General features: G+C 48.7%; 1 protein-coding gene across 7 annotated transcripts in view; it reads right to left on the bottom strand.

The window, feature by feature from the left end:
• Positions 1–15,708, bottom strand: part of LOC134348215 (pleckstrin homology-like domain family B member 2) — a 308,822-nt gene that overhangs the window by 102,464 nt on the left and 190,650 nt on the right. For 5 of the 7 annotated variants that reach the window (XM_063051250.1, XM_063051252.1, XM_063051254.1 and 2 more), the window contains 2 exons: positions 10,691–10,870; positions 6,739–6,879 (listed from right to left, as the gene is read on the bottom strand). In XM_063051250.1, the coding sequence (XP_062907320.1) occupies positions 6,739–6,879; positions 10,691–10,870 (321 nt within the window). The remainder of the gene's footprint in view (positions 1–6,738; positions 6,880–10,690; positions 10,871–15,708) is intronic. The other 2 variants (XM_063051253.1, XM_063051255.1) reach the window with 1 other exon arrangement.

The raw sequence follows: 15,708 nt of genomic DNA, 5'->3' as shown, positions 1-15,708 counted from the left end.
TATATTGGCCTTGGAGTGGTGTGACGGGATCCTGAAGTACCCCTATGAACTGTGCTCTAGAAAACAGAGAGAGAGTTATTTAACACCAACAGCTTGTTTGTAAAGGAGAGAGAGACGAAGACTAACGGTTAGACTGTCACTTTAAGGCACTGGAAGTAACTTTGGATTTCTACTGAGTTGGAGTTGGAGACAGCACCAAGCAGCTCATAAGTTGCTATGGTGACCGAAGGCGGTGTTATTTAATGGACACTCGATGTTATGATTTACGGCAGGTTGTTGACACTTTCTTCAAGGATTTTTGCCTTCTTGCATTTCTTCACCGAGAGAGGAAGGAAGAGTTATTTGAATGACAGTTGATGCTCAGCACAAGAAGATAAAGTAGGAGGTCAGATGATAGACATCAGACACATGTTCTGGACACTGAATGAGCATTGTGGTGCCCGCAGAAAAAGTGGGTTTTGGAGGATCGATCAAGCGGATCGATCCGTCGTTCTTGCAGTGGAAAGGGGAAAGGGTTGACTGGTGGGGAGTTGTCCATGTGTCCACCCTCGCCTGGGGGATAGCTCCACCACAGAAAACCGGTCCCCTTTGTTAAAGTCACAGTCGGTGACTTTCAATGGATTTCGAAGGACAATGAGAAGATCGACGGTGTCAGCTCACCTGAAGACTCAAATCTCTCCCTCTCTCTCTCTCCATCACTACTCAGCTAAATACCATGAACTGAACTGAACTGAACTTTACTCATCATCATAAGACTGTATCTTTTTACCCCTAGACTTAAAGAAGCTTAGTTTTTCATACATATATTTCCACACTTACTGATATACTTACTTTTATATATATATATAATCATTGCTAACCTGTTTGATTTATCTACATTTATATTACTGTATTGCGTAGTTACTAATAAATATTATTAGTTTATAGCAATACTGGACTCCAAAGTGTTTTCCATCTCTGCTGGTTCTTTATTCTTGTTACGGGGTTTGTGACAAAATTGGGGCCTGCATCCGCGATATGAACAAATTGGTCGGGAGGCGTTAGAGTTGTTTGTGGGAAGAAAACCTACTGAGGCTGAGGTTCAGTTGAAATTGCAATTGAAATTAAAACAGCTCGAGGCTGTTGAAGCAGTTTGAAAGGCAGAAATGGCAACGTGAGGATCACGTGGCAGAAAGACAGAGACAATTTAAAAGTGAGAAGTTGCAGCCAAGAGGTTTAGTGTCGGACCCTGATGATTTTTACAGCTTGGAAGGGCTTGTTTTGTGTGATGAATTTAAAAGTTGTGTTCCTGATGAGGTAAGGGCATGCCCAGTTGCAGAGGATGCCGCTACCCTGCAGGGGTTTGAAAAGAAAGCAGACGAAGAAGTTTTAACCCACAAGGTTGAGTTTACTCCAGAAAGGAGTTTGCCAGAGAATAGCTGGGAGGGTCGGGATGACCCTGAATTTGAAACTGGGACAAGTGATGACAGGCCAGAAGAGGCAGCTGTTCCGATTGAATGTGTTCAGCTTGTTGAAGTACCTGTGAGTTCACAGGATTCTGAACCTTGTGTTGAGGCTCAATTGAAGTCTGAGGTGCCTAGCTTGGTTGAAAAGGAATGCAGTTTTTGTGTGTCAGATGATCTTGGTTCAGTGAACAAGGGGTTAACCTTGGTACCAGTGGAATGTGAGACTGTGTTAGACTGTGTTTTAAAAGTTGGTGAAGAGATGGAAATTGGGTGAGGTCAGTGTTAATGAAAGTAATGGGAGAAGTGCTGTTCCTGGACTTTTGGATAAAGTGCTGGAGAAGTTTGGATGGTTGTGCGACCTTTGACCCTGCTTGCAGGACAAAGGCCTGCTGAGAAAGGATGTGATACTCTATTGAATTTTGTTTGAACATTTGGAAGTAAGCACCTGCAAGGTCATGCTGTTATTCAGTGTAAGGTTATGGAAATAAGTCGAAGGAATTTGATAAACGGATTGTTTGGTCTCTTCCATAATGTATACATGATTCTCATAAGCCTGATGATGGTGATGAGTTTAGTAAACAATGGAGGCATGTTGACACCTCTCCAAGGTAAGGTTGATATGGCTGTTCAGCTGATGAGCAAAGCAGCTGTTGAGGCCTATGATAGCAAAACCAGAGGTTTAAATTAGGATGATGTGTCAGACTTTTCTACCTTCCAGGTTTCAGCAGGACTTAGAGGGTAGTACAGCTGATAAGAGTAAGGTGTATGAGAAAGGTTTCTCTTTATTGAGGAAGGAATTTATAGAGGAACAGAAGCGAGATTCTGAAATGGTGGCTTTAAGGGAGATAGCTCTCACAGGAGAGGAGGTTCAGAGAGAGTCAGTGGGATATTACCTTAAAGATGGGGTGTTGATGAGGAGGTGGAGACAAGCTACAGTGCCTGCAAGTCATGTGGTGGTTTTGAAAGTTTATAGGGCTGAAATTTTAAACATGGCTCATAGTATGCCTTTAGGTGGATTGCATGGAGTGAGAAAGACAGTGAATAGGATTATGAAGGAATTTTACTGGCCTAGTTTAAGGAAGGATGTTGTGAATTTTTACAGGACTGACCATACCTGTCAAGTTGAGGGGAAATCTAATCAGGATATTCAGGTAACACTACGACTGTGGTAACAGCATTCAGTATGTTTTACACACTGGTAGGTCTACCCAAAGAAATTCAATTTGACCAGGGCAGTAACTTTACTTCGAGAACATTCCAGGGGATAGTTAGAGAATTAGAAGCTAAGCACATGGTGTCATCTACATATCACACAGGTTCCAAGGGAGCCTTGGAACGGATCAACTCAACTCTTAAGTCCATGATTAAAGCATATTGTGTGAGAAATGAGGAAAATTGAGATGAGGGGGTTCCCCTCCTCTTATTTATTGTTGGAGGTTTGATTCAGAAGGCAGTGAAGTGTAGTTTGTTGGAACTTGTATTCAGTTACAGGCCAAAAGGACCTTTGACCCTACTCAGAGAACTCTGGAAGGGATTTAATAAGCTTTGTGTCCTTGCAAAGGAAAGTTTACAAAATGGTCGAATCAAAATAGGACACTTGTTTGCTAGAATTGCCGCTAGGAGAACTGTTATGGAACAAAATGGAGTCGTGGAATCTGATGATGGAGTGGAAAAACATGTTTACCCACTAAATCTAAACTCACCGAAATGTCAGAATTCCATTGTTTTGAAAAATATTACTGATAAGGTCCACCAGTTGGATCCTACACAGCGAAAACAAGTGAAAGGACTAATTGGCATTTTGAAATGGTGCGCAGGTGCAGTGCATGACGTCATTCTGAATTCAGCCCAGCCTATGAAAGGGCATCTTCACAGAGTGAACTTTGAGAACAGTAAAATGGTTGAAGAAGAAATTAGAAACAAGAAAGAACAAGGAAAGAGAGTGAATGACTGTATTGATAGAGTGGGGAAGGCGAAATACCTTATAATGATTGACTTGTTAAAAGGATACTGGGGTGTTCGTTTAACAGAGAGGGCTAAAGAGATATCAGCATTCGTGACATCATCTAGACTGTATGAGTACACTGTTTTACCCTTCGGGATGAAAAATGCTCCAAAGACATTTCAAAGAATGATCAATTCTGTGATTGGAGGTTTATGAAACACAGGGGCTTATATCAATGATTTAGTGGTCTGGAATGACACGTGGGAAGAGCAGATTGCAGCTGTAGAAAAATGGTTTGACAGACTTTCCAAGGCCAATCTTACTGTGAACCTTGCTAAAAGTAAGTTAGGTCATGCTACTGTTATTTATCTTGGCTACGTAGAAGGCCAGGGCCACCTGGCTTCTGCACAGGTCAAGGTGCAAGCTATTGCTGAAGTTCCTGTTCGAACCGGCGAGGAAGCTTTAAGAAGGATTTTAGGAATGGTTAGATATTACTGTAAGTTATGTAAGAACTTTGCAGACATCGCTCTCCCCCTAACAAAACTCCTGGGGAAGAGTAAAAGATTTGTATAGAATGACCTTTGCCAGGAGGCATTTGAATGTCTGGAAACCAACCTGTGTTATCATCCTGTGCTCAAAGCACCTGATTTTTCAAAAATATTCTCGATAGCAACAGGCGTTAGTGACGAAGCTGCTGGGGCCGTACTGTTACAGGAAGGACTGAATCACATTGAACATCCAGTAGCTTATTTCTCAAAGAATTTTAATGTACACTAGAAAAATTATACAACTGTTGAAAAGGAATTACGAGCACTCATTCTGGCCTTACAACATTTTGAGGTCTGTGTGCAGAGGCCTCATAATCTTTCTGTTGCTCAGAGACCACTTGTGGTTTACATGGGATATAATCCATTGATGTTTCTAACTAAGATGAAGGATAAGAATAGAAGGTTGTTAAATTGGAGTCTGATACTGCAAGAATGTGACTTAAAAATCAAACATGTGAAAGATATTGACAATATTATAGCTAATTAGTTATCCAGATATTAAGTTGGAAATTGTACACATTTTTGCTCTGTCATCTGATGATGTTACCTGCATTGTTTCAAACTCTGTAATTTACATTTAGACAAAAAAAATCATCTTCGTCATTTTTTTTCTCTCTGAGGAAGGGGAGTGTGAAGGGATCCTGAAGTACCCCTATGAACTGTGCTTTTGAAAAGAGAGAGAGCGAGTTACTTAACACCAGCAGCTTGTTTGTAAAAGAGAGAGTGACGAAGACTAACGATTGGACTGTCACTTTAAGGCACTGGAAGTAACTTTGGATTCCTACTGAGTTGGAGTTGGAGACAGCACCGAGCAGCTCGTAAGTTGCTATGGTGAACGAAGGTGGTGTTATTTAATGGACACTCGTTTTTATGATTTTCGGCAAGTTGTTGACACTTTCTTCAAGGATTATTGCCTGCTTGCATTTCTTCACAGAGAGAGGAAGGAGGAGTTATTTAAATGACAGTTGATGCTCAGCATGAGAAGATAAAGTGGGAGGTCAGATGATACAGACCTCAGACACGTGTTCTGGACACTGAATGAGCATTGTTGTGCCCGCAGAAAAAGTGGGTTTTGGAGGATTGATCAGGCGGATCGATCCGTCGCTCTTGCAGTGGGAAGAGGAAAAGGGTTGACTGGTGGGGAGTTGTCCATGTGTCCATCCTCGCCTGGGGGATAGCTCCACCACAGAAAACCGGTCCCCTTTGTTAAAGTCACAGTCGGTGACTTTTAATGGAGTTTGAAGGACAACGAGAAGATCGATGGCGTCAGCTCACCTGAAGACTCAAGTCTCTCCCTCTCTCTCTCTCTCCATCACTACTCAGCTAGATACCACGAACTGAACTGAACTGAACTTTACTCATCATCGTTTAAGACTGTATCTTTTTACCCCTAGACTTAAAGAAGCTCAGTTTTTCATACATATATTTCCACACTCACTGATATACTTACATTTATATATATATAAAATCATTGCTAACCTGTTTGATTTATCTACATTTATATTACTGTATTGCGTAGTTACTAATAAATATTATTAGTTTATAGCAATACTGGACTCCCAAAGTGTTCTCCATCTCTGCTGGTTCTTTATTCCCATCACGGGGTTCATGACAGTGGGTCCAGAAGTTTTTCACCAAGAATGAACCCAGAATTGAAAGGTTTAATGTATGAAGAACATTGGATGTCTCTGGGATTGTACATGATGGAGTATACAAGGATGTGGAATGGGAGGGGGGCAAGGCTCTTTGAAACCTACCAGATACTGAAAGGCCTGGATATTGAGGACGTGGAGAGGATGCTTTTGTTATTAGGAGAATCTTGTGTCCAAGTGCACAGCTAAAAGTACATGATTTTAGAACTGAGATGAGGAATTTTTTTCAGTGAGAGGATGGGGAATTGGTTGCCACACAGGACTGTGGAGGCCAAGTTGCTGGGTGTAGTTAAGGCAGGGATTAATGAGTTCCTGATCAGTAAAGGAGCAAGTGTTATGAGAGGATAGTGGGAGAATGGGGTTGAAAAAATAATCAGCTATGATTGAAGGGCGGAGCAGGCTTGATGGGCTCCTATACCTTCTGCTGTAATGTAACTGGGCTGATGGCATGGAGATACGTCTCTACCAAAGCAGGTATAAGGTGCTCCTTCCCTCTGCCAGCCTGCAGGTCACCCTTGGGCAAGGTCTAGCACCTGCTTAGCCCCTGATAAGGGTCGTATGAAGCCACGGGAGCAGCTCGTGCTATCACAAGTCCTGCATAAGCGACCACTGACGCCAGAAAGACAATCTCTGAAGGGTGGTGATAATGGCCAGTGTCACTGCCCAGAAGAAGGTAATGGCTAACGACTTCTGTAGAAAAATTTGTCAAGAACAATCATGGCCATGGACCATGATCACCCTCGTCATACCACACAGCGCATAATGATGGTGGAAGGTAACTTCGGATAAAATTGAAGGCCATGAATTGGTTTGTTGGGACTGTAGTTCTATCCAATACCCAATTACATTTTCAAGGAGTTCATCACCAAAAGGAAACGGTTCATCCGTTCCAAACTTCTCCACAGCAAGCCAGTACTGCAGCTCCATGAGGCCCAAACCAAATTCAATGTCCACTCCAAGGTCAGCACTGAGATAGTGGGCCGAAAGGCCTTTTATGTGTTGTATGACTGTACAACTCCAAAACAAACGTCAAGTCCCTCTAAACTACCCAATAGTCTCATGGCTAAACTCAATAGTCTACCCCACCAGACAAGATCGACACCATACAGCTATTGAACATTTTACACTGTTCGCACTTGCAGACTGACCTGAGGGGTGGAACTGCGGCCCAGTGTCGAACTACTGAACCTCGACACAGTACCTGAGCTGGTCTTCTTTCTTGGCACTGTGTCACTCTGGTAAGTACCTTCTTTCTGCTGCTTCTTCCTGTCCTCCAGAGTGTGGAAGCTCTTTAAAACCAAAATTAAAACATTCAAGTGATTATGGGAGCAAGCATGTGCCTTCATGGCAAAACATAGCTGTTACCATCTAATGTCACTGGAGTCACATAGACGGGTGCAATTCCTGTTGGTGAATAACGTCACCGTCTAACATCAATGAAGTCACATTGATGGGTACAGTTCCTGTTGGAGAATAACGTTACCATCTAACATCACTGTCTAACGTCACTGGAGTCACATTGACGGGTACAGTTCCCGTTGAATAACGTCACCGTCTAACGTCACTGGAGTCACATTGACGGGTACAGTTCCCGTTGAATAACGTCACCGTCTAACATCACTGCCTAACGTCACTGGAGTCACATTGACGGGTACAGTTCCCGTTGGAGAAAAACGTCACCATCTAAGGTCACTGTCTAACGTCACTGGAGTCACATTGACGGGTACAGTTCCCATTGAATAACGTCACCGTCTAACGTCACTGGAGTCACATTGACGGGTACAGTTCCTGTTGGAGAATAACGTCACCATCTAAGGTCACTGTCTAACGTCACTGGAGTCACATTGACGGGTACAGTTCCCATTGAATAACGTCACCGTCTAACGTCACTGGAGTCACATTGACGGGTACAGTTCCTGTTGGAGAATAACGTTACCATCTAACATCACTGTCTAACGTCACTGGAGTCACATTGACGGGTACAGTTCCTGTTGGAGAATAACGTTACCATCTAAGGTCACTGTCTAACGTCACTGGAGTCACATTGACGGGTACAGTTCCTGTTGGAGAATAACGTTACCATCTAAGGTCACTGTCTAACGTCACTGGAGTCACATTGACGGGTACAGTTCCTGTTGGAGAATAACGTTACCATCTAAGGTCACTGTCTAACGTCACTGGAGTCACATTGACGGGTACAGTTCCTGTTGGAGAATAACGTTACCATCTAAGGTCACTGTCTAACGTCACTGGAGTCACATTGACGGGTACAGTTCCTGTTGGAGAATAACGTCACCGTCTAACATCACTGCCTAATGTCACTGGAGTCACATTGACGGGTACAGTTCCTGTTGGAGAATAACGTTACCATCTAAGGTCACTGTCTAACGTCACTGGAGTCACATTGACGGGTACAGTTCCTGTTGGAGAATAACGTTACCATCTAAGGTCACTGTCTAACGTCACTGGAGTCACATTGACGGGTACAGTTCCTGTTGGAGAATAACGTTACCATCTAAGGTCACTGTCTAACGTCACTGGAGTCACATTGACGGGTACAGTTCCTGTTGGAGAATAACGTCACCGTCTAACGACACTGTCTAACGTCACTGGAGTCACATTGACGGGTACAGTTCCTGTTGGAGAATAACGTTACCATCTAAGGTCACTGTCTAACGTCACTGGAGTCACATTGACGGGTACAGTTCCTGTTGGAGAATAACGTCACCATCTAAGGTCACTGTCTAACGTCACTGGAGTCACATTGACGGGTACAGTTCCTGTTGGAGAATAACGTCACCATCTAACATCACTGCCTAATGTCACTGGAGTCACATTGACGGGTACAGTTCCTGTTGGAGAATAACGTTACCATCTAAGGTCACTGTCTAACGTCACTGGAGTCACATTGACGGGTACAGTTCCTGTTGGAGAATAACGTCACCATCTAACATCACTGCCTAATGTCACTGGAGTCACATTGACGGGTACAGTTCTCGTTGGAGAATAACGTCACCATCTAACATCACTGCCTAATGTCACTGGAGTCACATTGACGGGTACAGTTCTCGTTGAATAACGTCACCGTCTAACGACACTGGAGTCACATTGGCAGGTGCTGTTCTCGTCAGTGAATAACATCACTGGAGTCACATTGACGGATGCTGTTCCTATCGGTGAATAACGTCACCATCTAACGTCACAGTCCAACGTCACTGCAGTCACATTGACGGGAACAGTTCCCGTCAGTGAAGCACTTACTTCCTTTAATCCTTCAGCCACTCACCACCACCAGCAAACCGGTCACACTTGATGGAAGGACTGTGATACATTACGCACCCAGATATACCAGCCTTGGGATATTTTAACAGAATGAATTTGTATTGAAATGAAAAACTTTTCCTAGGCAAAAAGTACCAAAGCCTGAAGTCCCAAACCATTGGGTTCAAGAACAGCTACTTCCCTTCAATCAATCGTTTCTTAAACCAAGCGGCACACGCTTAATCACTACAGTTTAGCAACATTATGACCACTTTGCATTAAGCTGGGGTCTATTTTGTCCTGTGTTCCCTCTGGCATAGTTTGGTAACACTTATGCTTGTTTTATGAATGCTGCTTGTGTGATTATGCCACAAGTAAGATTTTCCTTGCACCTATGCATACATGTCCAATAAACCTAACTTTGAACAACTTGCACCTCGCTGGAAACCGTAACAGAAGTATAGTTAGCTGGTTAGAATTGCAGAATGGTCTTGGGTGTTGTTCATGTACAGTTTGACCTGACACTTACTGGAAGCCCGGCTCAATGAAGAGACTCGATTAGTACCAGCACCATCTAAACCGTTCTCTCTCATTCACTTCACAGGTCTACAGATCAGGGAATTGTACCACGCTTCTATTACTGGGGATTACACAGCATAGCACATGACCCGACTGGAAGAAACCTTTGCAACAGCTGACTTTGAGCTTGGACAATTCAGTGAGGGCAAAGAATGCAGAACAAGTTCTGGAGCTTTGAACAGCAGAGGTTCAAGTAAGGGACTCAGGACACTGATTTTTGCAAATGAATGAGCTTTAAACTTCACTGCAGATGAATTTTGTCTTGTACCAATGTGGCCTCATCTGCAGTTGCTTGAAACCAGCAAAACATGGAAGCTAAAATCCAGCTACAAACTTAAGAAAACAGATTTCCCAACAGCAACAGAAATGCGCAGAAACTTACTCAGCACAGGGTCACTGACGTTCAGTGGCTGACAAACACACATTGTTTACATCACATTCACAAATACCATACTGCAGTAAGGGAAAAACACGAGAGATAGAACCTCAGAGAAATTGAGATTGAAACACAGTGAGAGACAGAGAGAGAGAGAGAGAGAGAGAGAGAAAGGTGAGGGAGAGAGGTGGATGAAAGTGTGAGAGTGTGAGAGAGAGAGAGTGAGAAAGAGTGACAGAGACAGAGAAGCAGAGAGAGGGAGAGAGGGAGAGGGGGAGGAGAGGAGGAGAGGGCAGGGAGGGGGGAGTGGGAGGGAAGAGGGAGAGTGTTTGGGAGTGGAGTAGAGTAGTGAGAGAGATAGACAGATAGAGACAGACACAGATGAATATATAGATAGACAAACAGATATATAGATAAGCAGATAGAGGATTAAAAGACAGGCAGATAGATAGACAGAGAGATAGATAGATAGACAGACAGACACAGATAGACACAGACAGACAGACAGACAGAGAGATAGACAAATAGGTTAACAGACAGGCAGGTATGCTGCTGTATTCTTTGACAGCCTCTTTCACTTTCTCTACATTTTAAGACTGGTTTGGTTTCTAACGCTTTCCAGTTCTGCTGAAAGCTCATCAACATTAATTGTTTCTCTTTCTATAGATGCTGTCTGACCTGCTGAGTGTTTCTGTTTTTGTTTCCAATCCCCAGCTTCGTAGTACTCATTGAATGTAGAAACGCACTGCATTATAACCCATACCGAGGGGAACAGGGAAGCTTCCTCTGACCAAGGAAGAAACTCCAGTACAGTTGGCATTAAATCACGGGCAGCAGCAAGCCCTGAATGAAACTCGAGGGAGGTTGAAGCTCTGACACTGTACCTGATTTTGTCGGCAATGCTTTTTGGCTGGAAGAGGTGGTGCAGATGGAAGTGGAGAGGGAGGAAGAGAAGAAGCATTCGTACTAGGCGTTGTATCTTCTGCTGATGGTTCAGGCCCAGAGCAGGAGGAGAGGTACAGAGGGGATCCACGTCCATTACAGAGAGGCAATGACGCTGAAGGCTAGATTGAGGAAAGTAGGCAAGAAAGACAGAAGAGAGAGAGTGGATGAGGTATCAACAGTGCCCGTTTCCCTCCCTCAAGACACTGCATTGGCTACAGGACTGAGGGTGTGGACACTGCAATGCTCCCGGCTACTCAGCAGATGTGCGATCTGCTTGATAGTGACCTTGGGCAGTGTTGACTGCCAGCAATATCCCAAGTCACCTCCTTCTCAAGGATACCGAGGGATGGTGCACACTAGAGAAATAGCCCTGAACCTATGAAAGCTGACAATAAGATTGAAAGAATACATTGAAAACTTGAAAGGATGTTGTTGGGATTTGAGGATCTGAGCTGTAGGGAAGGGTTGAGAAGGGTGGGACTTTATTCCTGCAGCATAGTAGAACATGGGAGCTTTGAAGGACATATACAAAATTATGAGGGTATTGATAAAGGTAAATGAAAGCAGGCTTTTTCCACTCAGGTTAGGTGAAAATAGAACTAGAGGTCATAGGCTAAGGGTAAAAGGTAAACTATTTCAGGGGAATTTGAGGGGAAACTTCATTACACAGAGGGTGGTGAGAATGTGGAACAAGTTGCCATTGGACGTGGTGGATGCGGGGTTGATTTGAACATTTAGGAGAAATTTGGAGAGATACATGGATGGGAGGGGTGAGCAGGGACGTGGTTGCCGTCGACGGAACTCGACTGAATAACATTTTGACACAGATTAGCTGGCCTAAGAACCGCTTTCTGTGCTGTTGTGTTCGATGACTCTGTGAATAGGAGGCAGAATGACACAGTGGGTACGGTCACGGTCTCACACCAGGGACGGACGACACAGCGGGTACGGTCACTGTCTCAGACCAGGGACGGACGACACAGCGGGTACGGTCACGGTCTCACACCAGGGACGGACGACACAGCGGGTACGGTCACGGTCTCACACCAGGGACGGACGACACAGCGGGTACGGTCACGGTCTCACACCAGGGACGGACGACACAGCGGGTACGGTCACGGTCTCACACCAGGGACGGACGACACAGCGGGTACGGTCACGGTCTCACACCAGGGACGGACGACACAGCGGGTACGGTCACGGTCTCAGACCAGAGACGGACGACACAAAGGGTACGGTCACGGTCTCACACCAGGGACGGACGACACAGCGGGTACGGTCACGGTCTCACACCAGGGACGGACGACACAGCGGGTACGGTCACGGTCTCACACCAGAGACGGACGACACAAAGGGTACGGTCACTGTCTCAGACCAGAGACGGACGACACAAAGGGTACGGTCACGGTCTCACACCAGAGACGGACGACACAGCGGGTACGGTCACGGTCTCACACCAGAGACGGACGACACAGCGGGTACGGTCACTGTCTCAGACCAGAGACGGACGACACAGCGGGTACGGTCACGGTCTCACACCAGAGACGGACGACACAGTGGGTACGGTCACGGTCTCACACCAGAGACGGACGACACAGCGGGTACGGTCACGGTCTCACACCAGGGACGGACGACACAGCGGGTACGGTCACGGTCTCAGACCAGAGACGGACGACACAGCGGGTACGGTCACGGTCTCAGACCAGAGACGGACGACACAAAGGGTACGGTCACGGTCTCACACCAGGGACGGACGACACAGCGGGTACGGTCACGGTCTCAGACCAGAGACGGACGACACAGCGGGTACGGTCACGGTCTCACACCAGGGACGGACGACACAGTGGGTACGGTCACGGTCTCACACCAGAGACGGACGACACAGCGGGTACGGTCACGGTCTCACACCAGAGACGGAAGACACAGCGGGTACGGTCACGGTCTCACACCAGAGACGGACGACACAAAGGGTACGGTCACTGTCTCAGGCCAGAGACGGACGACACAGCGGGTACGGTCACGGTCTCACGCCAGAGACGGACGACACAGCGGGTACGGTCACGGTCTCACACCAGAGACGGACGACACAGTTGGTACGGTCACGGTCTCAGACAAGGGACGGACGACACAGCGGGTACGGTCACGGTCTCAGACCAGAGACGGACGACACAGCGGGTACGGTCACGGTCTCACACCAGAGACGGACGACACAGCGGGTACGGTCACGGTCTCACACCAGGGACGGACGACACAGCGGGTACGGTCACGGTCTCACACCAGGGACGGACGACACAGCGGGTACGGTCACGGTCTCACACCAGGGACGGACGACACAGCGGGTACGGTCACTGTCTCAGACCAGAGACGGACGACACAGCGGGTACGGTCACTGTCTCAGACCAGGGACGGACGACACAGCGGGTACAGTCACGGTCTCACACCAGGTACGGACGACACAGCGGGTACGGTCACGGTCTCACACCAGGGACGGACGACCCAGCGGGTACGGTCACGGTCTCAGACCAGAGACGGACGACACAGTGGGTACAGTCACGGTCTCACACCAGAGACGGACGACACAGCGGGTACGGTCACTGTCTCAGACCAGGGACGGACAACACAGCGGGTACGGTCACTGTCTCAGACCAGCGACGGACGACACAACGGGTACGGTCACGGTCTCACACCAGAGACGGACGACACAGCGGGTACGGTCACTGTCTCAGACCAGGGACAGACGACACAGCGGGTACGGTCACTGTCTCAGACCAGAGACGGACGACACAGCGGGTACGGTCACTGTCTCAGACCAGGGACGGACGACACAGCGGGTACGGTCACTGTCTCAGACCAGAGACGGACGACACAGCGGGTACGGTCACGGTCTCACACCAGGTACGGACGACACAGTGGGTACGGTCACGGTCTCACAGCAGGGACGGACGACCCAGTGGGTGCGGTCACCGTCTCACAGCAGGGATGGACGACCCAGTGGGTGCGGTCACCGTCTCACAGCAGGGACAGACGGCACAGTGGGTAGGTCACGGTCTCACGCCAGAGACGGACGACCCAGAGTACGATCACCGTCTCACAGCAGGGATGGACGACCCAGTGGGTGCGGTCGCCGTCTCACAGCAGGGACAGACGGCACAGTGGGTAGGTCACGGTCTCACGCCAGAGACGGACGACCCAAGGTACGGTCACCGTCTCACAGCAGGGATGGACGACCCAGTGGGTGCGGTCGCCGTCTCACAGCAGGGACGGACGACCCAGTGGGTGCGGTCACCGTCTCACAGCAGGGACAGACGGCACAGTGGGTAGGTCACGGTCTCACGCCAGAGACGGACGACCCAGAGTACGATCACCGTCTCACAGCAGGGATGGACGACCCAGTGGGTGCGGTCGCCGTCTCACAGCAGGGACAGACGGCACAGTGGGTAGGTCACGGTCTCACGCCAGAGACGGACGACCCAAGGTACGGTCACCGTCTCACAGCAGGGATGGACGACCCAGTGGGTGCGGTCGCCGTCTCACAGCAGGGACGGACGACCCAGTGGGTGCGGTCACCGTCTCACAGCAGGGACAGACGGCACAGTGGGTAGGTCACGGTCTCACGCCAGAGACGGACGACCCAAGGTACGGTCACCGTCTCACAGCAGGGACGGACGACCCAGAGTACGATCACCGTCTCACAGCAGGGACGGACGACCCAGTGGGTGCGGTCACCGTCTCACAGCAGGGATGGACGACCCAGTGGGTGCGGTCACCGTCTCACAGCAGGGACAGACGGCACAGTGGGTAGGTCACGGTCTCACGCCAGAGACGGACGACCCAGAGTACGATCACCGTCTCACAGCAGGGATGGACGACCCAGTGGGTGCGGTCGCCGTCTCACAGCAGGAACAGACGGCACAGTGGGTAGGTCACGGTCTCACGCCAGAGACGGACGACCCAGAGTACGGTCACCGTCTCACAGCAGGGACGAATGGCACAGTGGGTACGGTCACCGTCTCACGCCAGAGACGAACAACCCAGTGGGTACGGTCACCGTCTCACATCAGGGACAGACGACACAGTGGGTTCAGTCACTGTCTCACACCGTGGACGGACGACACAGTGGGTACAGTCACCGTCTCACAGCAGGGACGGACGACACAGTGGGTACAGTCACCGTCTCACAGCAGGGACGGACGACACAGTGGGTACAGTCACCGTCTCACACCGTGGACGGACGACACAGTGGGTACAGTCACCGTCTCACACCGTGGACGGACGACACAGTGGGTACAGTCACCGTCTCACACCGTGGACGGACCACACAGTGGGTACAGTCACTGTCTCACACCGTGGACGGACGACACAGTGGGTACAGTCACCGTCTCACGCCAGAGACGAACGACCCAGTGGGTACAGTCACCGTCTCACAGCAGGGACAGACGACCCAGTGGGTACAGTCACCGTCTCACAGCAGGGATGGACGACACAGTGGGGACAGTCACCGTCTCACAGCAGGGACGGACGACCCAGTGGGTACAGTCACCGTCTCACAGCAGAGACGGACGACCCAGTGGGTACGGTCACGGTCTCACAGCAGGGACGGACGACCCAGTGGGTGCGGTCACGGTCTCATGGCAGGGACGGACGACCCAGTGGGTGCGGTCACCGTCTCACAGCAGGGACGGACGACCCAGTGGGTACAGTCACCGTCTCACAACGTGGACGGGCGACACAGTGGGTACGGTCACGGTCTCAGACCAGAGACGGACGACCCAGTGGGTGCGGTCACCGTCTCACAGCAGGGACAGACGACCCAGTGGGTACAGTCACCGTCTCACAGCAGGGACGGACGACCCAGTGGGTACAGTCACCGTCTCACAGCAGAGACGGACGACCCAGTGGGTACGGTCACGGTCTCACAGCAGGGACGGACGACCCAGTGGGTGCGGTCACGGTCTCA

Source organism: Mobula hypostoma, chromosome 6 (genome assembly GCF_963921235.1).
Source record: "Mobula hypostoma chromosome 6, sMobHyp1.1, whole genome shotgun sequence".
Lineage (NCBI taxonomy): Eukaryota > Metazoa > Chordata > Chondrichthyes > Myliobatiformes > Myliobatidae > Mobula > Mobula hypostoma.
This window is presented reverse-complemented; position numbering and strand designations above follow the sequence as displayed.